The sequence below is a fragment of the Coregonus clupeaformis genome, unplaced genomic scaffold (assembly GCF_020615455.1).
Source record: "Coregonus clupeaformis isolate EN_2021a unplaced genomic scaffold, ASM2061545v1 scaf0237, whole genome shotgun sequence".
Classification (NCBI taxonomy): Eukaryota; Metazoa; Chordata; class Actinopteri; order Salmoniformes; family Salmonidae; genus Coregonus; species Coregonus clupeaformis.
Genome location: NW_025533692.1, coordinates 235,092 through 261,292, shown reverse-complemented (window position 1 = coordinate 261,292; position 26,201 = coordinate 235,092). Strand labels below are relative to the sequence as shown.

The 26,201-nt window shown below is 43.2% G+C and overlaps 1 protein-coding gene across 2 annotated transcripts; it reads left to right on the top strand.

Moving 5' to 3' along the window:
- The first annotated feature begins 33 nt into the window (after positions 1-33).
- Positions 34-23,979, top strand: yipf1 (Yip1 domain family, member 1). 2 transcript variants are annotated; one of them, XM_041842940.2, is made up of 10 exons: positions 34-130; positions 6,427-6,488; positions 7,429-7,595; positions 8,912-8,992; positions 9,808-9,895; positions 18,140-18,256; positions 18,432-18,598; positions 18,807-18,989; positions 20,072-20,171; positions 23,584-23,979. In XM_041842940.2, exons 2-9 carry the CDS (start codon positions 6,452-6,454, stop codon positions 20,168-20,170), a joined length of 939 nt encoding a protein of 312 aa, XP_041698874.1. In that variant the 5' UTR covers positions 34-130; positions 6,427-6,451; the 3' UTR covers position 20,171; positions 23,584-23,979. The 2 variants fall into 2 exon arrangements, with proteins under 2 accessions (XP_041698874.1, XP_041698875.1); XM_041842941.2 differs by lacking the exon at positions 34-130 and adding an exon at positions 1,155-1,188.
- The last annotated feature ends 2,222 nt before the right edge of the window (positions 23,980-26,201 follow it).

Genomic DNA, 26,201 nt, shown 5'->3' with positions numbered 1-26,201 from the left:
TGAGAATATGCGCCGATTTTATGTGCTGTTTTTAGATCAGATCATTTGACTTTTATTTAGAAAAACGAAAATGCGACCGGAAAAGGGAGCTGAGTGTTAACGTTACAAATCTGTTTTACTTCCTGACAGGGTAAAGTATATATTTATGATAATTTGGTTATTTAATAGTTAGTGGAGTTATTATTCACAATGTAGCTAACGAAATGTAATGCCTTCCTTGTATTTGGCATAGTTATGCATTAGGATTAAGGAATGAACGTTATTTATGATAATCGTTACATGGTGAAAATCGGGCCTCTCTGAAATGAAAATGGTTGGCCCTCCCTTCAACAAAATATATGTTACCTAAACCATCCCTGAACGCTTGAAAAATAACAAGTGACCGTCCCCTGTACCCAAAATAGTAATTAAAACATAAAGTGGATAGCAGGGAACATTCTTACTGTTTACCAGTGGTGTAGTGCACTTTTTTTCAGGTGAGGGAACGCAACAAACAAAAAGTTGGCTAAATGACATCATAATTTCCTCAATCAAAGTTTATACCGACAGTTGAATAGGCTATCATTATATAATATACATAAAATGCATCCGCCAATTGCAATTTACGCCTGTTTATGCCCACACACATTGTATAAAGGAAAGTTTCCATTTTGAATACCATCAAACACCAAGTTAAGCATAGGCTACCTATTTTCTAAAGAGGCCATCATCACTGAACACGGTTACATGCGTGGCCATTGGATCGTCAGATTAATATAATAGGTCGATTGAAACGTTTACATGCATTGCAAGAAGAACGATTCCCCTAATAATTCTGTCTACATGGACAGATCTGAAATCAGGCTAACTGATGGCACTCTGATAAATGCAGATAATCGCCAATCAAAATAAACGTTCTACCACAGCAAACATGTTATTTTTGGGAAGCATATTTGATTCTGAGTTCGGACATATAAAGTTTGTATGTGAAAACTACTTCTACTACGTATACATTCAGTAGTTCCGAATTGAATTCGCTCGCTCGGCTGGTGCTAGGATGCTGGACGGCGGATTAAGGCGTCCTAATTGTTGGGTAGTTGAATTAAATAAGTTTAACTCGCTTTAATAACAACTCATCCTTTCCTAGGTTTTACACTTCAAAGCCATTTTCATTCTCTAGTTCTAGTCACGTCTTCATCACTATAACAGGTAGGTAGTCTTGCAATAGTACTATACTATGTCCCATCCTTTGTTAGATTTAAAGTCCACAACTTTAACAATACAACTGTATTCCCGTTTAACATTGTTGTTACAATAGCTTACACATTAAATACGATTTATTTTATTTTACATTCAAAAGGGAAGTACTTTTGTTTTTACATAAATCAAAGTTTCAACTGCAATTTTTCAGTGCTTCCATATAAACATTATTCAACAGTCAAATGTAACATTTCAGGAACTCTTGATACAAATCTTCTCTTATATCAGTTATGTTTTATTTCAGACCTTTTTTCATTACCATGTCCCTAAACCATGTTGGCTTTCTAGATCCATCTTCTGTGCTCACTCGTTCAAATTAGTTGTCTGAGGTTTGTCCCAGAAACACATAGCGTGTCTCGGAACTTGGCATCCAACTTTCCATTCTACATATTACAATGTACACAACGTCTCCAACATCAAAGCTGTGTTCTTTGGCTCTGTTTTGTCAGCGTATTGTTTCATTTTCTGTTTCTAGGTTTTGTGGTGGTTTTGAATGTCTTTTGCTTTTTCCTTTTACTTCTCAATACTTGGCAACTTTGTTCAAATGTCTCTTCCAAACATGAGAAAGGTTGGTGTTTCCCCCAAAGCACGATGAGGCGTTGAGCGATTAGCTAGGAGAATCTTTGGAAGCTCCTCTTTCCAGCACTTCAAATCAATTGTATTGGTCACATACAGGTGTTTAGCAGATGTTATTGCGGGTGTAGCGAAATGCTTGTGTTTCTAGCTCCGACAGTGCAGTAATATCTACCAAGTAATATCTAACAATTTCACAACATATACCCAATACACACAAATCTAAGTAAAGCAATTGAATTAAGAATATATAAATACATATATGGATGAGAAATGTCAGTGGCATAGACTAAGATACAGTAGAATAGTATAGAATACAGTATATACATATGAGATGAGTAATGCAAGATATGTAAACATTATTAAAGTGACTAGTGTTCAATTTATTAAAGTGGCCAGTGATTTCTAATCTATGTATGTAGGCAGCAGCCTCTAATGTGCTTTTTCTGTCTCTCGGTCCCAGCTTTGATGCACCTGTACTGACCTCGCCTTCTGCATGATAGCAGGGTGAACAGGCAGTGGATCGGGTGGTTGTTGTCCTTGATGATCTTTTTGGCCGGGAGTTTGCCCCATGTGATGCATGGCCATTTGATTAATTGTTCAGCAGTCTTATGGCTTGGTGGTGGAAGCTGTTAAGGAGCCTTTTGGTCCAAGACTTGGCGCTCCGGTACCGCTTGCCGTGCGGTAGCAGAGAGAACAGTCTGTGACTTGGGTGACTGGAGTCTTTGACAATTTTGAGGGCTTCCCTCTGACACCGCCTGGTATAGAAGTCCTGGATGGCAGGGAGCTCAGCCCCAGTGATGTACCGGGCCGTACTCACTACCCTCCTTAGCGCCTTACGGTTGGAGGCCGAGCAGTTGCCATACATTTACATTTACATTTTAGTCATTTAGCAGACGCTCTTATCCAGAGCGACTTACAGGAGCAATTAGGGTTAAGTGCCTTGCTCAAGGGCACATTAACGTCATTTAGCAGACGCTCTTAGCCAGAGCGACTCACAAATTGGTGCGTTCACCCTATAGCCAGTGGGATAACCACTTTACAATTTGGGGGGGGGGTTAGAAGGATTACTTTATCCTATCCCAGGTATTCCTTAAAGAGGTGGGGTTTCAAATGTCTCCGGAAGGTGGTGAGTGACTCCGCTGTCCTGGCGTCGTGAGGGGAGCTTGTTCCACCATTGGGGTGCCAGAGCAGCGAACAGTTTTGACTGGGCTGAGCGGGAGCTATGCTTCCGCAGAGGAAGGGGAGCCAGCAGGCCAGAGGTGGATGAACGCAATGCCCTCGTTTGGGTGTAGGGACTGATCAGAGCCTGAAGGTAAGGAGGTGCCGTTCCCCTCACTGCTCCATAGGCAAGCACCATGGTCTTGTAGCGGATGCGAGCTTCAACTGGAAGCCAGTGGAGTGTGCGGAGGAGGGGGGTGACGTGAGAGAACTTGGGAAGGTTGAACACCAGACGGGCTGCCATACCAGGCGGTGATGCAACCGGTCAGGATGCTCTCGATGGTGCAGCTATATAACTTTTTGAGGGTCTGGGGACCCATGCCAAATCTTTACAGTCTCCTAAGGGGGAAGAGGCGTTGTTGTGCCCTCTTAATTTTTCCTTGTTAAGTGTCGGTCCTCTGTCTTGGAATGTCTCTGTTCCAGTTCACTTTTGCTTTCAGCGAAGACAACAACATCGTCCATGTAGCAAACCACACCTTGTAACCACATAGCATAAAGTCCATGGCTTTCTGGTAGGCCTCAGGTGCGCTTGATAATCCGAAAGGAACTTTCTTGAATTTGTAGTATCCTCTGTGTGTGATGAATGTTGTCAGGTTTCTTTATTCTGAGGGTAGTTCAACTTGCCAAAATCATTTTCTTGCGTCCAGCTTTGCAAACACTTTCGCTCCTTGCATTGCTTGCAGTATACTGTCTACTGTGGGAATGTCATGCGTCTGGGTGTAGCGGTAGGATGGAATCAGGTGTAGGACACAGAACTATAATAACAAAGTTCTTTACTGGAACAAAATAGCAGAGCAAATCCTCCACGCAGGGAAGCGCAAATACCGGCTCACCAAAAGACAGCAAAACAACGAACAATCACGCACAACACCATGAGGGAACCAGAGGGTAAAATAGGGAAACGAATTACCATAATGAATAACAGGTGTGATCAATACAGACAAGACTAGTGTAACACAGAAAACATAGATCGGTGGCAGCTAGTACTCCGGTGACGACGAACGCCGAAGCCTGCCCGAGCAAGGAGGAGGGGCAGCCTCGGCTGAATTCATGACAGGGAACTGGGTGTCTCGTATGACAGCTTTGTTCTCGTAAATTGAACACAAACTCCCGACTTCTTTTGTTTCTTTCTTTGGAATGAGGAGAATATCGGAAATCCATTCTGATCCTTCATTCACTAGATTAACATCATCATCTAACATCCTAGTCCAGTTCTTGATTGACAGCTTCCAGCTTTTGATAAGGAACGCATCTCAGGCCTTGAGCTACAGGGGGTGTTTTCCCATTCACCGTAACTTTGTGACTATTTCCAAGTCCTTGGAAAAGGGACTCATATTCCTGTGCTAGCTGCACGAATCTGCCTGGTGATTTCTCTACTATTGCCATTATCTCTTGTGCTCAGTATTTTCAATTCAAAACATGTTTTCCTTCCTATCAATGCTTCTACATTTCCTTTGGTATTTTGTTGCATTTTTATTCCATACTAGTTCTGCTTTGTAGTCTGATCATAAGTATATCACTTTTTCTTAGCCTCTAAGTTCCATTCCTGCAAACGTTCTCTTGAACAGGGATTCTCCGATGAAATTCCTTCCACTGCCTGTATCGAGGATAATTTTCCAGCTATTGTCCATTGACTTTCACTGTTTCTTTTCCCTCACGTCAGATTCAGGTTCATTCTTGAACTGGTTTGTCAGTTTTTAGCTTTGTCTCTCTTTATGTTTGTCGCTTGTGTTCTTTTGAATGCTCTTTTCTTTTTTCTACAGACCATAATGCACGTATGTAATGGACATACACGAAATAGTCCGAATTGGTGAAGTGAAATGACAAAAATTACTTGTTTCAAAACATTCTAAAACGGAAAAGTGGTGCGTGCATATGTATTCACCCCCTTTGCTATGAAGCCCCTAAATAAGATCTGGTGCAACCAATTACCTTCAGAAGTCACATAATTAGTTAAATAAAGTCCACCTGTGTGCAATCTAAGTGTCACATGACCTCAGTATATATATACACCTGTTCTGAAAGTCCCCAGATTCTGTAACATCACTAAGCAAGGGGCACCACCAAGCAAGCGGCACCATGAAGTCCAAGGAGCTCTCCAAACAGGTCAGGGACAAAGTTGTGGAGAAGTACAGATCAGGGTTGGGTTATAAAAAAATATCCGAAACATTGAACATCCCACGGAGCACCATTAATTAAAAAGAAAAGATTAAGATGGGCAGTCTGAGATATGGCTTTTTCTTTGCAACTCTGCCTAGAAGGTCAGCATCCCGGAGTCGCCTCTTCACTGTTGACGTTGAGACTGGTGTTTTGCGGGTACTATTTAATGAAGCTACCAGTTGAGGACCTGTGAGGCGTCTGTTTCTCAAACTAGTCACTAATGTATTTGTCCTCTTGCTCAGTTGTGCACCGGGGCCTCCCACTCCTCTTTCTATTCTGGTTAGAGCCAGTTTCCGCTGTTCTGTGAAGGGAGTAGTACACAGCGTTGTACGAGATCTTCAGTTTCGTGGCAATTTCTCACATGGAATAGCCTTCATTTCTCAGAACAAGAATAGACTGACAAGTTTCAGAAGAAAGTTATTTGTTTCTGGCCATTTTGAGCCTGTAATCGAACCCACAATTGCTGATACTCCAGATACTCAACTAGTCTCAAGAAGGCCAGTTTTATTGCTTCTTTAATCAGCACAACAGTTTTCAGCTGTGCTAACATAATTGCAAAAGGGTTTTCTAATGATCAATTAGCCTTTTAAAATGATAAACTTGGATTAGCAAACACAACATGCCATTGGAACACAGGACTGATGGTTGCTGATAATGGGCCTCTGTACGCCTATGTAGATATTCCATTTAAAAAAACAGCCGTTTCCAGCTACAATAGCCATTTACAACATTAACAATAATGGACAAAAAAACTGATTTTCTTTAGAAAACAAGGACATTTCTAAGTGACACCAAACTTTTGAACGGTAGTGTGTGTGTATGTATATATATATATAACACAAAATATTACATGACCCTCCCCTGGACTAGATTAAAATAATACTAATCCCTCCCCTTGACTGAAATTGAAATAACATGACCCTCCCCCATTTTCCTCCAGGTCCCCATTCTGTAAATGTTGATCCATCCGACCTTGATTTAGCTAGCAGTGCTGAGTTCGTTTTGTCATCTGCATTCAGTTGCAGTGAACATACAAAACTGTAGTTACATTGACTATATACTGTATATGTTGACATGTTATTGTTAGCCTGTCAACCTCTGTCCTCTGAAAAAGCTACTGAGTGATCGTCATTGAATCCCGTTGAACAAGTTTATCCACATCCCCTCTAACATCAACAAAAGGCTAGCAGCGTAATAGAACTCTATTGACCTCATGTATCTTTTTCTCCACAGGCTGTTCTCCTGATCAGTATCCTACATGGCGGATAACAGTGATTTCCTCTTGCAATTTCAAGGTGAGTGAGTTTTTATAGACTGTATTAATAATGATAATGCCATTCAGATCAGTGGAGGCTCCTCAGAGGAAGGGGAGGACCATCCTCCTCAGTGAATTCAATAAAAATAGAAATAGCGAAACATTAAAAAAGTTATTATTTTTAGATAAAGCGATACTAAATATATTCACGTCACCAAATAACTGATTAAAACACACTGTTTTGCGATGAAGGTCTACAGTAGCCTCAGCAGCACTCTGTAGGGTAGCACCATGGAGTAGCCGGAGGACAGCTAGCTTCCGTCCTCCTCTGGGTACATTGACTTCAATACAAAACCTAGGAGGCTCATGGTTCTCACCCTCTTCCATAGACTTACACAGTAATTATGACAACTTCCGGAGGACGTCCTCCAACCTATCAGAGCGTTTGCAGCATGAACTGACATGTTGTCCACCCAATCAAAGGATAAGCTACAGCTAGCTAGCAGTGCATAAAATGTGTTGAGAAGTTGACTCAAAGAGAGAGAAAGACAATAGTTGAACAGTTTTGAACAAATTCATTTCTTCAAAAATCCTGATATTACCAGGTTCTGACCACTAGATGGTGCTGTTAGGTGATTTAACAATCTGAGATGGTGAGTGTCGAAATCCTCTTTCATGTGCTTTTTGAGGTGGAACGACCCTTTACTAACATTCTGAATCAGAATCTTTGTCATAACCTTTTCTTTTACTAACATTCTGAATCAGAATCTTTGTCATAACCTTTTCTTTTACTAACATTCTGAATCAGAATCTTTGTCATAACCTTTTCTTTTACTAACATTCTGAATCAGAATCTTTGTCATAACCTTTTCTTTTACTAACATTCTGAATCAGAATCTTTGTCATAACCTTTTCTTTTACTAACATTCTGAATCAGAATCTTTGTCATAACCTTTTCTTTTACTAACATTCTGAATCAGAATTTGACAGTGCTGAGAGCCATTTGGGAGGGAACAGAGATGCGACCACCATCAGTATCGAGGACGAAGCAGCAGGAAGTCACAAACCTCAGAAACAGAGGAGATCTGCCCCGGTGACATCCTTCGAAGAGGACAATGACCCATTGGCCAATGACGACAAGACTGAGGTCAGAGAAATACATACACTACATGACCAAAAGTATGTGGACACCTGCTGGTCGAACATTTCATTCCAAAATCATGGGCATTAATATGGAGTTGGTCCCCCTTTGCTGCTATAACAGCCTCCACTCTTCTGGGAAGGCTTTTCACTAGATGTTGAAACATTGCTGCAGGGACTTGCTTCCATTCAGCCACAAGAGTATTAGTGAGGTTGGGCACTTTGTGCACGGGGGCATTGTCATGCTGAAACAGGAAAGGGCCTTCCCCAAACTGTTGTCACAAAGTTGGAAGCACAGAATCGTCTAGAATGTCATTGTATGCTGTAGCGTTAAGATTTCCCTTCACTGGAACTAAGGGGCCTAGCCCCAACCATGAAAAACAGCCCCAGACCATTATTCCTCCTCCACCAAACTTTACAGTTGGCACTATGCATTGGGGCAGGTAGTGTTCTCCTGGCATCCGCCGAACCTAGATTTGTCCGTCGGACTGCCAGATGGTGAATCGTGATTCATCACTCCAGAGAACGCGTTTCCACTGCTCCAGAGTCCAATGGCGGCGAGCTTTACACCAATCCAGCCGACGCTTGGCATTGCGCATGATGATCTTAGGCTTGTGTGCGGCTGCTCGGCCATGGAAACCCATTTCATGAAGCTCCCGACTAACAGTTATTGTGCTGATGTTGCTTCTAGAGACAGTTTGGAACTTGGTAGTGAGTGTTGCAACCGAGGACAGACCATCTTTACGCGCTTCAGCGGTCCCGTTCTGTGAGCTTGTGTGGCCTACCACTTCGGGGCTGAGCCGTTGTTGCTCCTAGACGTTTCCACTTCACAATAACAGCACTTACAGTTGACCAGGGGCAGCTCTAGCAGGGCAGAAATTTGACGAACTGACTTGTTGGCAAGGTGGCATCCTATGATGATGCCATGTTGAAAATCACTGAGCTCTTCAGTAAGGCCATTCTCCTGCCAATGTTTGTCTATGGAGATTGCATGGCTGTGTGCTCGATTTTATACACCTGTCAGCAACGGGTGTGACTGAAAGAGCCAAATCTACTCATTTGAAGGCATGTCCATATACTTTTGTATATATAGTGTAGTTTACCACGTTATAACGTAACATTGACAACATGTGGGCTGCGATCGGCAAGCATTTAGTTGCAGCCCATGTGTTGTCAATGTTTGCTTCAGAAATAAAGCACATGCCATATAAAAGCCCATTTGATGTTTGTGATAATTCATCTAATTATGTGACTGTGGGTTGTTTGTTTGTTACTGGATGTAAGTTACATTGTTTTTAAAATGCAAGTTTCTTTTCCCTCCAGCTGTTGTCTGGGCAGAAGAAAAGTGCTCCTTTCTGGACCTTTGAATATTATCAGACATTCTTTGACGTAGAGACACACCAGGTACTTCCACTCAACTGCCTTTATCTCAGACTTGTGATGTATTGTTCATCTGAATTTAATCGGCCAAACAAATAGGCCTTTGAATACATTATACACGTTTTGTAATGACTATTGCAATGAGTATTTAAGAACGAATCAAGTTACTTTCCTCATACATTGGATCAGGACCTGATTATTTTTGTGGGGAAAACAGCTAACTTCCTGCATTTCAACACACATTTTGCCGTGGAGAGAAAAATGTGCTTTTTTATAGATCATCTCATGTTATTGTTCACATTTTGCAATGAGGCTGAGAGGTTTTTATTTATTTTTAAAGCAAATGTCCTGTAATTCTACACATTTTGCTATCATATGCTATCTAGGGGGCCCCCCGACCTCCAGGTGACCCATAACCCCAAAAAACAAAACAAAAAGTCGGGGGCCACCGGGTCACGTGCCCTGCGTGCCCTTTCTGTCGTCCATAGGATAGGCGTCCGCCTTTTGATATGTAATAATGTATTCATTCAATTTCTGTGTTGTAATGCCAGTGCTGTCATGCCAGTGTTGTAATGCCAGTGTTGTAATGCCAGTGTTGTAATGCCAGTGTTGTAATGCCAGTGTTGTAATGCCAGTGTTGTCATGCCAGTGTTGTCATGCCAGTGTTGTAATGCCAGTGTTGTCATGCCAGTGTTGTAATGCCAGTGTTGTCATGCCAGTGTTGTCATGCCAGTGTTGTAATGCCAGTGTTGTCATGCCAGTGTTGTAATGCCAGTGTTGTAATGCCAGTGTTGTAATGCCAGTGTTGTCATGCCAGTGTTGTCATGTGTTTCCTCTAGGTGAGAGAGAGAATCCTAGGGTCGTTATTGCCATGGCCAGGGAAGAACTTTGTCCGTCTCTACATCCGCAGCAACCCTGATCTTTATGGTGAGCGTCCTTCCTTCCTACTAGTGATGACATGAAGTGTTGTTACCCTAAAATGTTTTCCGTTAGCGCCAGCTGTCGGCCAATCAGCCGCTTACTTTTTCCACTTCATATTACCTACCGTATTTTCCGCACTATAAGGCGCACCGGAGTATAAGCCGCAGCAGCTAAATTGAATGATATTGAATGATGTGTCCATATATAAGCCGCACTGGACTATAAGCCGCAGGTGTTTTAATGTTTAATTACCATATGTAAGGGTTCGTGCACAGAGGGGATTGTCGGGAAAGAGACAAACTGTCTCGCTCTCGTAATGTCTGTCTGTCTTGCTCTCGTTCTGTCTCTCGTTCTGTCTCTCGTACCACTCTCGGGTTCCACTTTTACTTTTGCACGATACCTGTCTCACTCATTTCCGGCCTCCAGCTTTTCCTGCTGGAGCCCGCCGCTTAAAGGTGGGGGGCGCGGACCGGTCATAGAGCCCTTAGAGTTAAAGTTGGTGGACTGTAACCTGTAAAATCCATAGATTTAGGAGGTCTTCTAGTGGCCGTTAGCTGTAATGATCCATAGATTAGCCGCACCGTTATATAAGCCGCAGGGTCGAAAAATTTGAAAAAAGGCGCGGTTTATAGTCCGAAAATTACGGGTAGGTTACTTTTCATTTAAACGTTTTAATTGGCTAGTCTGTCGATCCCACTCCCGCTACAGTGAACGATATGCATCTTCTAGCGATCTACCGATAGGTACAGGCTCCTGTCAGTCACAAAGCGAGCGACGACATGGGTAATGCGGTGTGCTTTCTGTCCAACCTCCTGGTACAATTTGTTGCAATTTAAGTTCTTTACACACGGAGAATACGATTTAGCTTAATTATAGTTTTTCTGACACATTAATTTATTTTACTTTGTGTGTTTCACATAGCCAGCCACATGGAGTCGTGACACATAGGAGGCTGTTTACTGTGTGTTGATTGACAACTGAACAGCAAGTGTTGACTAGTTTATAAAAGGTGTCAAACTGACGGAATAAAGTCGATCTCCTACAGTGCATTCGGAATACATTCAGACCAATTGACTTTTTCCACATTTTGTTACGTTACAGCCTTATTCTAAAATTGATTACATTGTTTTTTTGGCTCCTCAATCTACACACAATACCCCATAATGATAAAGCAAAAACAGGTTTTTAGAATGGTTTGCAAATTTATTAAAAATAAAAAATGGAAATATCACATTTACATACTGTAAGTATTCAGACCCTTTACTCAGTACTGTGTTGAAGCACCTTTGGCAGCGATTACAGCCTTGAGTCTTCTTGGGTATGACACTACAAGCTTGGCACACCTGTATTTGGGGAGTTTCTCCCATTCTTCTCTGCAGATCCTCTCAAGCTCTGTCAGGTTGGATGGGGAGCGTCGCTGCACAGCTATTTTCAGGTCTCTCCAGAGATGTTAGATCGGGTTCAAGTCCGGGCTCTGGCTGGGCCACTCAAGGACATTCAGAGACTTGTCCCGAAGCCACTCCTGCATTGTCTTGGCTGTGTGTTTAGGGTCGTTGTTCTGTTGGAAGGTGAACCTTCGCCCCCAGTCTGAGGTCCTGAGCGCTCTGGAGCAGGTTTTCATCAAGGATCTCTCTGTACTTTGCTCCATTAATCTTTCCCTCGATCCTGACTAGTCTTCCAGTCCCTGCTGCTGAAAAACATCCCCACAGCATGATGCTGCCACCACCATGCTTCACCGTAGGGATGGTATTGGCCAGGTGATGAGCGGTGCCTGGTTTCCTCCAGACGTGACGCTTGGCATTCAGGCCAAAGAGTTCAATCTTGGTTTCATCAGACCAGAGAATCTTGTTTCTCATGGTCAGAGTCCTTTAAGTGCCTTTTTGTCAAACTCCAAGCGGGCTGTCATGTGCCTTTTACTGAGGAGTGGCTTCCGCCTGGCCACTCTACCATTAAGGCCTGATTGGTGGAGTGCTGCAGAGATGGTTGTCCTTCTGGAAGGTTCTCCCATCTCCACAGAGGAATTCAGGAGCTATGTCAGTGTGACCACTGCGTTCTTGATCACCTCCCTGACAAAAAAGACCCTTCTTCCCCGATTGCTCAGTTTGGCCGGGCGGCCAGCTCTAGGAAGAATCTTGGTGTTTCCAAACTTCTTCCATTTAAGAATGACGGAGGCCACTGTGTTCTTGGGGACCTTCAATGCTGCAGAATTTTTTTGGTACCCTTCCCCAGATCTGTGCCTCGACACAATCCTGTCTCGGAGCTCTACGGACAATTCCTTTGACCTCATGACTTGGTTTTTGCTCTGACATGCACTGTCAACTGTGGGACCTTATATAGACAAGTGTGTGCCTTTCCAAATCATGTCCAATCAATTGAATTTACCACAGGTGGAGTCCAATCAAGTTGTAGAAACATCTCAAGGATGATCAATGGAAACAGGATGCATCTGAGCTCAATTTCGAGTCAATTTGAAGTCTCATAGCAAAGGGGCTGAATACTTATGTAAATAAGGTATTTCAGTTTTTTATTTGTATACATTTTCAAACATTTCTAAAAACCTGTTTTCGTTTTGTCATTATGGGGTATTGTGTGTAGATTGATGAGGGAAAAAATATATATAATCCATTTTAGAATAATGCTGTAACGTGACAAAATGTGGAAAAAGTCAAGGGGTCTGAATACTTTCCGAATGCACTGTATATCCCTTTGCCATTCATAAATCATGCAATGTGGTTATTTGTCCATGGTATTGCATATCGACAAGTCAACCAAAGGGTTTCCAAGGTTTCCTTTCCTAGGAGCTTGGCTTGCCAGGCAGTGACTCTAAAGTGAGTGGTCTCGTCGGTGATGTAGCCTGGCGGATCGCATCGGTGATGTATCCTACCGGATCGCATCGGTAATCGGATCGCATCGGTGATGTGGCCTACCGGATCGCATCGGTGATGTAGCCTGCCGGATCGCATCGGTGATCGGATCGCATCGGTGATGTAGCCTGCCGGATCGCATCGGTGATGTAGCCTACCGGATCGCATCGGTGATGTAGCCTGCCGGATCGCATCGGTGATGTAGCCTACCGGATCGCATCGGTGATGTAGCCTGCCGGATCGCATCGGTGATGTAGCCTGCCGGATCGCTTACCGGATCGCATCGGTGATGTAGCCTGCCGGATCGCATCGGTGATGTAGCCTGCCGGATCGCTTACCGGATCGCATCGGTGATGTAGCCTGCCGGATCGCATCGGTGATGTAGCCTGCCGGATCGCTTACCGGATCGCATCGGTGATGTAGCCTACCGGATCGCATCGGTGATGTAGCCTGCCGGGTCGCATCGGTGAGAGAGCCGTTCATTTGGCTCCCTAATTTGCATATGCTACTGGTAGGCCTAGTCTTTTTGCAGATTATCTGCAAATAAATTATGAAAACATTCGATGAAGATGGTGAATCATCACTGCAGGAACAACAGGTAGTGGAGAGACTCATTCTGGTCCAAATATCATCATTAGGGCCCTCACAGAATCCAGGCATTAAAACATGTATTGACCTTAGTAGGGAATCAACTAAATGTATTGACCTTAGTAGGGAATCAACTAAATGTACTGACCTTAGTAGGGAATCAACTAAATGTATTGACCTTAGTAGCGAATCCCTTTGAAAACTGCTTATGTTGCATCGATATGAGTCAGAAACAAAATTTACTACAAAGTGTAAATAGGATCATTTTGGTCATAAAGTCAGTCTTGTCTAAAACTGAGTTTGGAACATCCGTGCGTCACAACCGATAAATGGAGGTTGAGTTTTGATTTGATGATGTCCATTTGCCAAACTCGTGATGCGAGATTGCTCTCTATCCCAGTGGTTCCCAAACTTTTTCAGTTACTGTACCACCAACTGAATTTTGCTCTTAGATTCATTCTGGGGATTTTGAGGAAGTGAAATAGGCTTCATTGGGGACAAACATCATTAACCAAATGCAGAGTTGGTCAGGAAACACACCTCCAAGACTGATATCTAATTTTTTCAAATGAGCAACAGAAAAACATACGTGCCAATTGGCGTGTTCAGTGGTTCTTTAACTACGAAGTAGCCTGGCAGAATGATATCATGATTATTTTCATCAATCCACTGGGTATTTACTCTACCGTCACATGGTCACTACAAAACCACCGCTAAACAACATCCTCATGCTAGGTGCTCACTTCCATTAATGGGTAACTACATCCAAAAATCAACAAGTGGTCTCCTGATGTGGTTTAAGCATTGTTGTGGACTTAGAACATACAATTTTGTTGTTTTTCAAAAAACCTTTTTTTTTTTTTATAGATAATTTGAAGAACTAACATCATTGTGGCAATTCATATCTTGCAGTACAAATGAGACTTTAATCTCAAGAGAAGACAAGATAAATGTTAAAAGGTTTAATGTTCTCTTACTTAGAAAACAGTCCTGATCATATAGTCCTAGACAATATCCAAAACAACAATACACTGAATCCGGACATTTTCAGGCATTTCAAATGGTAAAGTCATGTCTTTCTAGACAATACCACAACACATTTTTTCAATCTGAGAGGTAAACTCGTTAAAGTATTCAATAATTTTGCTGTGTATTTCGGATGGAATTAAGGCATAAGAATTTACGCCAAAAACATTTTGAACGCAGAAGGACAAGCCCCCCCGGACCGGGGGCACCTGGCTGGCCACTTTTTCTATTTGGCTGGCTACTCTATCTCCAGTCGTGGTCAAAAGTTTTGAGAATGACACAAATATTAATTTTCACAAAGTCTGCTGCCACAGTTTTGATGATGGCAATTTGCATATACTCCAGAATGTTATGAAGAGTGATCAGATGAATTGCAATTAATTGTAAAGTCCCTCTTTGCCATGAAAATGAACTTAATCCCATTTCAGCCCTGCCACAAAAGGACCAGCTGACATCATGTCAGTGATTCTCTCGTTAACACAGGTGAGAGTGTTGACGAGGACAAGGCTGGAGATCACTCTGTCATGCTGATTGAGTTAGAATAACAGACTGGAAGCTTTAAAAGAAGGGTGGTGCTTGAAATCATTGTTCTTCCTCTGTTAACCATGGTTACCTGCAAGGAAACACGTGCCGTCATCATTGCTTTGCACAAAAAGGGCTTCACAGGCAAGGATATTGCTGCTAGTAAGATTGCACCTAGATCAACCATTTATCGGATCATCAAGAACTTCAAGGAGAGAGGTTAAATTGTTGTGAAGAAGGCTTCAGGGCGCCCAAGAAAGTCCAGCAAGCGCCAGGACCGTCTCCTAAAGTTGATTCAGCTGCGGGATCGGGGCACCACCAGTGCAGAGCTTGCTCAGGAATGGCAGCAGGCAGGTGTGAGTGCATCTGCACCCACAGTGAGTTAAAGACTTTCGGAGGATGGCCTGGTGTCAAGAAGGGCAGCAAAGAAGCCACTTCTCTCCAGGAAAAACATCAGGGACAGACTGATATTCTGCAAAAGGTACAGGGATTGGATTGCTGAGCACTGGGGTAAAGTCATTTTCTCTGATGAATCCCCTTTCCGATTGTTTGGGGCATCTGGAAAACACCTTGTCCGGAGAAGACAAGGTGAGCGCTACCATCAGTCCTGTGTCATGCCAACAGTAAAGCATCCTGAGACCATTCATGTGTGGGGTTGCTTCTCAGCCAAGGGAGTTGGCTCACTCACAATTTTGCCTAAGAACACAGCCATGAATAAAGAATGGTACCAACACATCCTCCGAGAGCAACTTCTCCCAACCATCCAAGAACAGTTTGGTGACGAACAATGCCTTTTCCAGCATGATGGAGCACCTTGCCATAAGGGAAAAGTGATAACTAAGTGGCTCGGGGAACAAAACATCGACATTTTGGGTCCATGGCCAGGAAACTCCCCAGACCTTAATCCCATTGAGAACTTGTGGTCGATCCTCAAGATGCGGGTGGACAAACAAAAACCTACAAATTCTGACAAACTCCAAGCATTGATTATGCAAGAATGGGCTGCCATCAGTCAGGATGTGGCCCAGAAGTTAATTGATAGCATGCCAGGGCGGATTGCAGAGGTCTTGAAAAAGAAGGGTCAACACTGCAAATATTGACTCTTTGCATAAACTTAATGTAATTGTCAATAAAGGCCTTTGACACTTATGGAATGGTTGTAATTATACTTCAGTATACCATAGTAACATCTGACTAAAATATCTAAAAACACTGAAGCAGCAAACTTTGTGAAGACCAATACTTGTGTCATTCTCAAAACTTTTCACCCCCCTTGGCATTTTTCCTATTTTGTTGCCTTACAACCTGGAATTTTAATTGATTTTTTGGGGGGGTTTGTATCATTTGATTTACACAACATGCCTACCACTTTGAAGATGAAAAATATGTTTTATTGTGAAACAAACAAGAAATAAGAAAAAAAAACAGAACTTGAGCGTGCATAACTATTCACCCCCCCCCAAAGTAGAGCCACCTTTCGCAGCAATTACAGCTGCAAGTCTCTTGGGGTATGTCTCTATAAGCTTGGCACATCTAGCCACTGGGATTTTTGCCCATTCTTCAAGGCAAAACTGCTCCAGCTCCTTCAAGTTGGATTGGTTCCGCTGGTGTACAGCAATCTTTACGTCATACCACAGATTCTCAATTGGATTGAGGTCTGGGCTTTGACTAGGCCATTCCAAGACATTTAAATGTTTCCCCTTAAACCACTTGAGTGTTGCTTTAGCAGTATGCTTAGGGTCATTGTCATGCTGGAAGATGAACCTCTGTCCCAGTCTCAAATCTCTGGAAGACTGAAACAGGTTTACCTCAAGAATTTCCCTGTATTTAGCGCCATCCATCATTCCTTCAATTCTGACCAGTTTCCCAGTCCCTGCCGATGAAAAACATCCCCACAGCATAATGCTGCCACCACCATGCTTCACTGTGGGGATGGTGTTCTCGGGGTGATGAGAGGTGTTGGGTTTGCGCCAGACATAGCGTTTTCCTTGATGGCCAAAAAGCTCAATTTTAGTCTCATCTGACCAGAGTACCTTCTTCCATATGTTTGGGGAGTCTCCCACATGCCTTTTGGCGAACACCAAACGTGTTTGCTTATTTTTTTCTTTAAGCGATGGCTTTTTTCTGGCCACTCTTCCATAAAGCCCAGCTCTGTGGAGTGTACAGCTTAAAGTGGTCTTATGGACAGATACTCCAATCTCCGCTGTAGAGCTTTGCAGCTCCTTCAGGGTTATCTTTGGTATCTTTGTTGCCTCTCTGATTAATGCCCTCCTTGCCTGGTCCGTGAGTTTTGGTGGGTGGCCCTCTCTTGGCAGGTTTGTTGTGGTGCCATATTCTTTCCATTTTTTAATAATGGATTTAATGGTGCTCCGTGGGATGTTCAAAGTGTCGGATATTTTTTTATAACCCAACCCTGATCTGTACTTCTCCACAACTTTGTCCCTGACCTGTTTGGAGAGCTCCTTGCTCTTCATGGTTCCGCTTGCTTGGTGGTGCCCCTTGCTTAGTGGTGTTGCAGACTCTGGGGCCTTTCAGAACAGGTGTATATATACTGAGATCATGTGACAGATCATGTGACACTTAGATTGCACACAGGTCGACTTTATTTAACTAATTATGTGACTTCTGAAGGTAATTGGTTGCACCAGATCTTATTTAGGGGCTTCATAGCAAAGGGGGTGAATACATATGCACGCACCACTTTTCCGTTATATATTTCTTTGAATTTTTTTAAACAAGTTATTTTTTTCATTTCACTTTACCAATTTGGACTATTTTGTGTATGTCCATTACATGAAATCCAAATAAAAATCAATTTAAATTACAGGTTGTAATGCAACAAAATAGGAAAAACGTCAAGGGGGATGAATACTTTTGCAAGGCACTGTACTTGTGGAATACACTGAGTATATAATGACATTTTACATTTTAGTCATTTAGCAGACGCTCTTATCCAGAGCGACTTAACAGTTAGTGAGTGCATACATTTTCATACTGGCCCCCTGTGGGAATCAAACCCACAACCCTGGCGTTGCAAGCGCCACGCTCTACCAACTGATCCACATGGGACACCTGTATCTTGATGACGGCATTCAACAAGTGGCAGAATAAAATTCTACCTCATCAGTGAATTGAGGGACGTCGCTTTGTTTTGAATGGAGTGAGGGACATTGCTTTGTGGAAGCAGCCTTTGAAACTGGCTGTGATGCTACTGATTACTGATACCGTCTGTCAATCTCTGTGCCTCCAGGTCCCTTCTGGATCTGTGCTACTCTGGTCTTTGTCATCGCCATCTGTGGAAACATCTCTGACTTCCTGGTTTACCTGGGGAATCCCCAGTACAAATACGTCCCAGAGTTCCGGAAAGGTGAGTGTCATTTAAGTTTTTCGAGGGTAAAACAAACACATGATCAAACTGACTCCTCCACTTTCCAAGACTCAGTCAAATAGATACTGAACAAAAAAACGTCCTTTCCCATAAATGTTTTTAGAAAAATAGTGTGATTGTTGCTACTGTATCTGTGTGTGTTTTTATTTCCCAGTGACCATTGCGGCCACGGCGATCTACAGCTATGCGTTGCTGGTTCCCCTGGCCCTGTGGGGCCTGCTGGTCTGGAGGAACGCCAAGGTTATGAACATGGTCTCTTACTCATTCCTGGAGATCGTCTGTGTCTACGGATATTCCCTGGCCGTCTACATACCTGCTGTGGTAAGACATGAGAGATTACACTGTTTCATGTCTGATTGTGTGGCTTTGTTGATATTTTATTAGGTTCAATATTGTCCGATTTACTTTGTTGGAATACAAATGTTGAGGACATGTTTATTACAGTCTTTAAAAAAAAAAATCATGTTGTAGTTGTTGACAGGAGTTGTTGTTGACAGGTGTTGTTGTTGACAGGTGTTGTTGTTGACAGGTATTGTGGATCATCCCGTACGAGACCGTCAGGTGGCTTTCCATTGTTGTGGCTCTCTGTCTCTCTGGTTCCGTCCTGGTTTTGACCTTCTGGCCCACCGTCCGTGACGACCGGCCCCGGGTTGCCATAGCAATCATGACGGCCATCGTGGCGCTCCACATCCTCTTGGCGGTCGGTTGTAAGGTAAACATTCCGGAAAAACACACCTGGGTCGTGTGCATTAGGGCACAGCGTAGCAAAACGTTTCTAAACGTTGTGGTGCACCATGGGAAACCAAAATGAGTGTTTCTTATTGGTCATGTTCAGACCTCTTTCTTCCGTTTTGTGCCTGGTGAACACGACACCAGCCTCAAGGAGTTGGGTTGTTCCTGGAAATGTAATACAATGTCCTGATTTAACAATCTCCGACTTGACTGACCCAGTTTAGATAACCCCACCTGGCTGCGCTCTGTTAGCTCCAATGGTTGCATCGCCAAATGGGACCCACACAATGACTTAATTAGCTCAGTTACCTCCTCGCTATTCTACTGGAGCCTTGTAGCGTGGCATCTGGCAGAGCGATACACCAGGGAGGGTGGACCTGACCATAGTATCTTTGGCTACACTCCCTCAAGACGGCCATCTTGACAGCGCATGAGAAACAGATTAGAGGAGTCAAGTTAGTTAGTTTACCTCAGGGGGAGGGAGGGAGGGAGGGAGGGAGGGGAGGGGAAAGAGGGAGGGAGGGGGGAGGGAGGGAGGGAGGGAGGGAGGGAGGGAGGGAGGGAGGGAGTGGAAGGAGGGAGGGAAGGAGGGAGGGAGGGAGGGAGGGGAAGGAGGGAGGGACTTTTTGCACTTTTATTCTATGTTAAAGTGCACTTAATTTAATGTAACAGGCTTTTAAAATTCCATAATTTCTACTTAAAATATCAAAGGGACGCAAAATGCACCCATTTCGTGGAATGACCCCCCTACTTACAGAGAGAGATGAGTGACTGAAGGGCTTAATAAAAAAGACTGACAGGAAATTAATTTCGTTCCAAATGACACCCTATTCCCTATATAGTGCACTACTGTTGACCAGGGTGACACCCTATTCCCTATATAGTGCACTACTGTTGACCAGAGCCCCTGTTCCTCTCTAGCCTGTCGGTCTCGGGTTTTTCCCCAAATCGCACCCTATTCCCTATGGGCTCTGGTCAAAAGTAGTGCACTATATAGGGAATAGGGTGTCATTTGGGACGTTCTCTCAGTATAAATGATTTGCTGTGTTTATTTTCATCCAGGCTTACTTCTTCAGTACGTTGGAGGTTGAACACACTGCTGTTGTTGCTGTGGTGGGCAATGTAACCAAGTCATCTCCAACCACTGATACAATGCCCTGAGGTAAATGGTGGAACTAAAGATGTTTGCATTGTAGAAATTCATACCGCCACTGGTGATCTTATATAGCCACTTGTGTAACTAATATAATAATAATAATAATAATAATAATATGCCATTTAGCAGATGCTTTTGTCCAAAGCGACTTAGTCATGTGTGCATACATTTAACTAACCTGTAATTAGTGCTGAGCGATTAACCAACATTTCTTTTTTGGGAGGGGTTATTAAACAACTAATTGACCGTCGGTTCAATTACTTGAAATCCATTTAGTTCTGTATATTCTGTGAGCCCAACGTGCTGTTTCTCTAGAGAGAAATCAAATAATTAATGACGAGAAATCAATGAAAGAAGTATGTGGGACGCTGGGCTGAAGGGAGTTGTAGTTTTCATAAAGCCAATATTCAGCCTAGTTCAGCGTAGAAACGCGGTAATAAACTACAATGACCATAATCCATTCTGGCAGTTTTTTCCTGCTCTGAGACGATTCAGAGTTTTCACTCTCGCCAAAATAAGCCCAATGTGTTTCTATGGGGTTATTTTGGACCTGAGCTCGTCGCCTGCCTTCCCGCCTTTGGGACAACGACTCCCATTGTTAGGGCGGGGACATGAGCATCTGGTCATTATATGTGACCCATTTCAGGAAACTAGGCATATGTCGCAAGTCACGACTTCACAGTTTAAATCATAATTGCGTTTTTTGGCAGAAATGCCTTCTGGAACATGTGAACTTTCATGTGCCTTAATAACAAACTTGTATGCCATCTGTAAATACGAATATTTTTTTTTAATTACGAGCCTTGTTGGTTAAGCCACAGAAAAAGACAGCAACCTTCCCACTAACCATGATTGGCTGAGATAATAACATGCCGAGAGAGTAGTTCGGATTGGTCTGCCATATGATTGGTCTGCCATATGATTGGTCTGCCATATAGACGGTTTCTGTCTATTTGAGCTGGTCAGTATGTGTAGGTAATCCTGTCAAACGCTGCTTTTAAAAAAAATGTATCGTGTAGTGGAGCTGCATTAGTGTTGCTCTCCACTTTCTGGAGGATCGAGTTTTGAAATCAGTGGAATTAGAGTATGATAGCTAAGGAGATGGAGAAAACACCTGTCTCCGGATTACATCTTCAAACTAAGGCCAACCGTGGCATCCGTGAGGGAGACACGTCCATCATGCATGATGATGTATACGGTTAAGATAGTCTAGCTAGCTACATTTTCAGATATTACACGTTTCGTTTCAAGCTAAAGTGTACTGTTAGCTAGCTAGCTAGCTAACGTTAGCTGGCTGGCTCCCTAGCTAACGTTATTTGTATGACGTTATTATTCGTATCCCAGAACCGTTTGCTTTGCTAGTTAAAGCCTAATGTTAGCTAGCTAACATTGAACATGGTTGGTTAGCTACCTACAGATTCATACAGGGTAGTAACGACATGATTTGGCACTATGTTCATTGTTGTTTAACTAGCTAACGTTAGCTGGCTGGCTCGTTAGCTAACGTTACGTGACGTGTGTGATCTTACATGTTGTTTACCTAGCTATGTTCAATGTTTACCTAGCTAGCTAGCTACATGTCTTAAGCTAAAGTGTACAACACCCGTTGAATATGGCCGGTGTCAGTAAACGTCGGCATAAAAGCGTAATGAAATTGTTGCCAGCAGAGCTGGTTAGGCTGTTTTCATGTTATCCAGAGGTAAAACGAGATGGGTGGGGCTAAAGCTTAAGAGGGTGTGAACGATGCTGAATGGGTGTAGACAAAGAAGAGCTCTCCACTAGATACCAAAACATTCAAATGCCATTTTCTCAAAAGTGAGTTTACAAGTTCATCAACTTTCAAAGCAGAATTACTTTCCCATTGTTCCTCAAATGCAGTGTATGATATACCATTTTGTAGCTCCGAGTCTCTACTTTTATCCAATGTAAAAAAAAAAAAAAATTCAAATGTTGCTACATAAGACCAAATCCAGGTGGTGAGTCACATATACAGATCTCTGGACGGATAGACTTTTACGCCTGCTATGTTAGGTTAGAGAAGACCGCATGAGAGAGGAATGTACACAACTCAGCGACGAGGGACAGAGACAGTTGGTGAAAGAATGCCTTATCTACTTTGAAGAACTAGTACAATGATTTAGTCAGACAGCTCTGCAGCAGTCTTTGGCAGGCTAGCTAAATAGGATGACTAAAGACCGGACAGTACGGGGAGCAGCACATAACGTTAGATGGTCTGGCTGGCTGGCTGCTACTGCCTGAGCAGAGATAACGTTAGATGGTCTGGCTGGCTGGCTGCTACTGCCTGAGCAGAGATAACGTTAGATGGTCTGGCTGGCTGCCTGCTACTGCCTGAGCAGAGAGATAACGTTAGATGGCCTGGCTGGCTGGCTGCTACTGCCTGAGCAGAGATAACGTTAGATGGTCTGGCTGGCTGGCTGCTACTGCCTGAGCAGAGATAACGTTAGATGGTCTGGCTGGCTGGCTGCTACTGCCTGAGCAGAGATAACGTTAGATGGTCTGGCTGGCTGGCTGCTACTGCCTGAGCAGAGATAACGTTAGATGGTCTGGCTGGCTGGCTGCTACTGCCTGAGCAGAGATAACGTTAGATGGTCTGGCTGGCTGGCTGCTACTGCCTGAGCAGAGATAACGTTAGATGGTCTGGCTGGCTGGCTGCTACTGCCTGAGCAGAGATAACGTTAGATGGTCTGGCTGGCTGGCTGCTACTGCCTGAGCAGAGATAACGTTAGATGGTCTGGCTGGCTGGCTGCTACTGCCTGAGCAGAGATGAGATGATAACTTTAAGGAATGAAAAATAATAAAGTAATCAAATAAAAAATAAAAAATAAGCAACTGAAATGTTTTGTTATTTCCTAGTAATTTCCTTTGTTTCTGTTCATGCCTACCCAATGTGGAACTGACAGAGACAATGGAATATTTTCAATGTTTTGGCAATTAAATGTTCACTATTTTTGGCTTTGGAATTTGCATTAAAAAGCTCTAAAATCGTTTTAATGTAATTATTTCATAATACATTCCATGATTTTGTTTTTTTTAATCGTCGAAATCCGTGATTAAAAAAAAAAATGTGCGAACCGAAACCGAACTGACCTCAAAAAGCACTAATCGCTCAGCACTTCCTGTTATACACACATGTGAAAAGGCTTGTGAATGTATCATGTGTTTTTCCATGCCACTGTACATCCTGTTTACAGGTTTTAGTGGTGCGAGTTACATCCTGTTTTAGCATAAAAACATTTTCTCTATCGTCTTTTCATTTCTTATTTATTTACCACCTTCTGTTGTGCCCAACATCATCTGACACCAGACTTCCTGTCCTGGAAATGATTTATCCTTCCCACAGCGAACAAGTGTTAGTGTTATAATTTTTTAATTGCAGCGTCTCCTGTTCCCTTATTAGGTAGAATCAAGTTCCCGTGGCGACGGTGTCATGGTGTTGTCTTCGTTACCGACCTGCTGCACCGACCTTGCCTGGGTGGGTCTTCCTGTTAAAGCCCGTAAAGACACAGTAATGTGTTACAGCACGACACACACACACAACACACACACACACACACACACACACACACACCTGGGTTGTAATCATTAGGGACCAAACGGAAGAAAATGGACTGAAACAATAAGAAAGGCATATTAGTGTTTTCCGTTGCAAAGCGTTGGACGTTTTTCATGTGTATGTACTAATGAATACGACCCTGGTCCGAAGACCTGGGTTATGTACCAAATGGTACCCTATTCCCTATGTAGTGCACTACTTTAGACCAGAGAATGGCACCCTATTCCCTATATAGTGCACTACTTTAGACCAGAGAATGGCACCCTATTCCCTATATAGTGCACTACTTTAGACCAGAGAATGGCACCCTATTCCCTATATAGTGCACTACTTTAGACCAGAGAATGACACCCTATTCCCTATATAGTACACTACTTTAGACCAGGACCCCTATAATGCACTATATAGTGAATAGGGTGCTATTTGGAACGCTGACTTCTGGAAACGGACACTGTTATTTCTAAAACGGTTTCTAAACTGTCTGCCTTAATGATACACAACTAAACATGAGTGGTGTTACTGGGGGGAGCCAGTCATTTCCTCCCTTCCTGTTTAACTAGTCATAGTTTTACTGTTAAATATGTGTGTATATATATAACTTGATATTGATAAGACACTGTTCACAAAAAACGTCATTTGAAAGACGGTTCTTTGTATTAAAATTTTTTTCTTTGTTACCGAGTCATTACTATCGCATACACTACATTTACAGAAAATACTATATACTACTGTCTTCGTTAGACACTGCCAGAGGTCCAGAAACGGCCAGACCTCTGTCTTCGTAATACACTGCCAGAGGTCCAGAAACGGCCAGACCTCTGTCTTCGTAATACACTGCCAGAGGTCCAGAAACGGCCAGACCTCTGTCTTAGTTATACACTGCTAGAGGTCCAGAAACGGCCAGACCTCTGTCTTCGTTATACACTGCCAGAGGTCCAGAAACGGCCAGACCTCTGTCTTCGTTATACACTGCCAGAGGTCCAGAAACGGCCAGACCTCTGTCTTCGTGATACACTGCCAGAGGTCCAGAAACGGCCAGACCTCTGTCTTCGTTAGACACTGCCAGAGGTCCAGAAACGGCCAGACCTCTGTCTTAGTTATCCACTGCCAGAGGTCCAGAAACGGCCAGACCTCTGTCTTAGTTATCCACTGCCAGAGGTCCAGAAACGGCCAGACCTCTGTCTTCGTTAGACACTGCCAGAGGTCCAGAAACGGCCAGACCTCTGTCTTAGTTATCCACTGCCAGAGGTCCAGAAACGGCCAGACCTCTGTCTTAGGGGGTGTTATACACATGCTGCTGCTACCGTATTCCTCAATAGTGAAAAGTAAATATAACTAACTTCAGGGCAAAAGGCACTAGCCTAACCATCCAATGGAATGCCAAAGTATTTCAAAGTTTCAAGGGTTATTTAAGCTACTACCTTTGCCATTCAGTTGTTGTAATAATAGCGACACTGACATTTGAAAGCATTGAAATGATGACCATTAGTTATTTTATGGGAAAATTTATAACTCTGTGGTACTAAACAAACGTTGTGCCTTAACGGGTGAAATTAATTTATTGGACATCAAACACTTTGTAACTCTCTCTCTCTCTGTGATTCGGATTTGGGCCTGTGTTTTCTATCATGAGAGAGTTTATGGGCCCTTTTGTTACGATCATACAAGAGTAACGCTTAAAAAAGATCCAAAACACTGAAATACCAAATGATAGCCAGTCTGTCTGGTTATGTTTTAGTGGTCTGCTGTTGACAACCATGTTGAAGTAAGCCAGTACATCAGGACAATTTGACTGTTTAAATCATTCAGGGACAGAATGTAACTTAGAGGGAGAGAGTAAAGGTCAATGTAAGAGAGTGGACACCTAGACATCTACTGATTTAAGTGGAGCTTTTGTCCCTTAATGTTTTTAATACGTAGACATTAGTCAATGTCAGATCAGTCAGCCTAACAGGGGTATGTGGTCAGATCAGTCAGCCTAACAGGGGTATGTGGTCAGATCAGTCAGCCTAACAGGGGTATGTGGTCAGATCAGTCAGCCTAACAGGGGTATGTGGTCAGATCAGTCAGCCTAACAGGGGTATGTGGTCAGATCAGTCAGCCTAACAGGGGTATGTGGTCAGATCAGTCAGCCTAACGGGTATGTGGTCAGAACCATCAAACAGGCAAAGAGTCAATACAGGTCTAAGATTGAATCATACTACACTGGCTCTGACGCTCGTCGGATGTGGCAGGGCTTGAAAACTATTACAGACTACAAAGGGAAGCACAGCCGCGAGTTGCCCAGTGACACAAGCCTACCAGACGAGCTAAACCACTTCTATGCTCGCTTCGAGGCAAGCAACACTGAAGCATGCATGAGAGCACCAGCTGTTCCGGACGACTATGTGATCACGCTCTCCGTAGCCGATGTGAGTAAGACTTTTAAGCAGGTCAACATTCACAAGGCCGCAGGGCCAGAC

Bases quoted from the DNA above. Each gene is read 5' to 3' on its own strand.
- yipf1 (XM_041842940.2), top strand. From the start codon at position 6,452: ATGGCGGATAACAGTGATTTCCTCTTGCAATTTCAAG. The intron at 18,257-18,431 runs GTGAGTGTCATT...TTTATTTCCCAG, and splicing joins CGTCCCAGAGTTCCGGAAAG to TGACCATTGCGGCCACGGCG. The intron at 18,599-18,806 runs GTAAGACATGAG...TGTTGTTGACAG, and splicing joins CCGTCTACATACCTGCTGTG to GTATTGTGGATCATCCCGTA.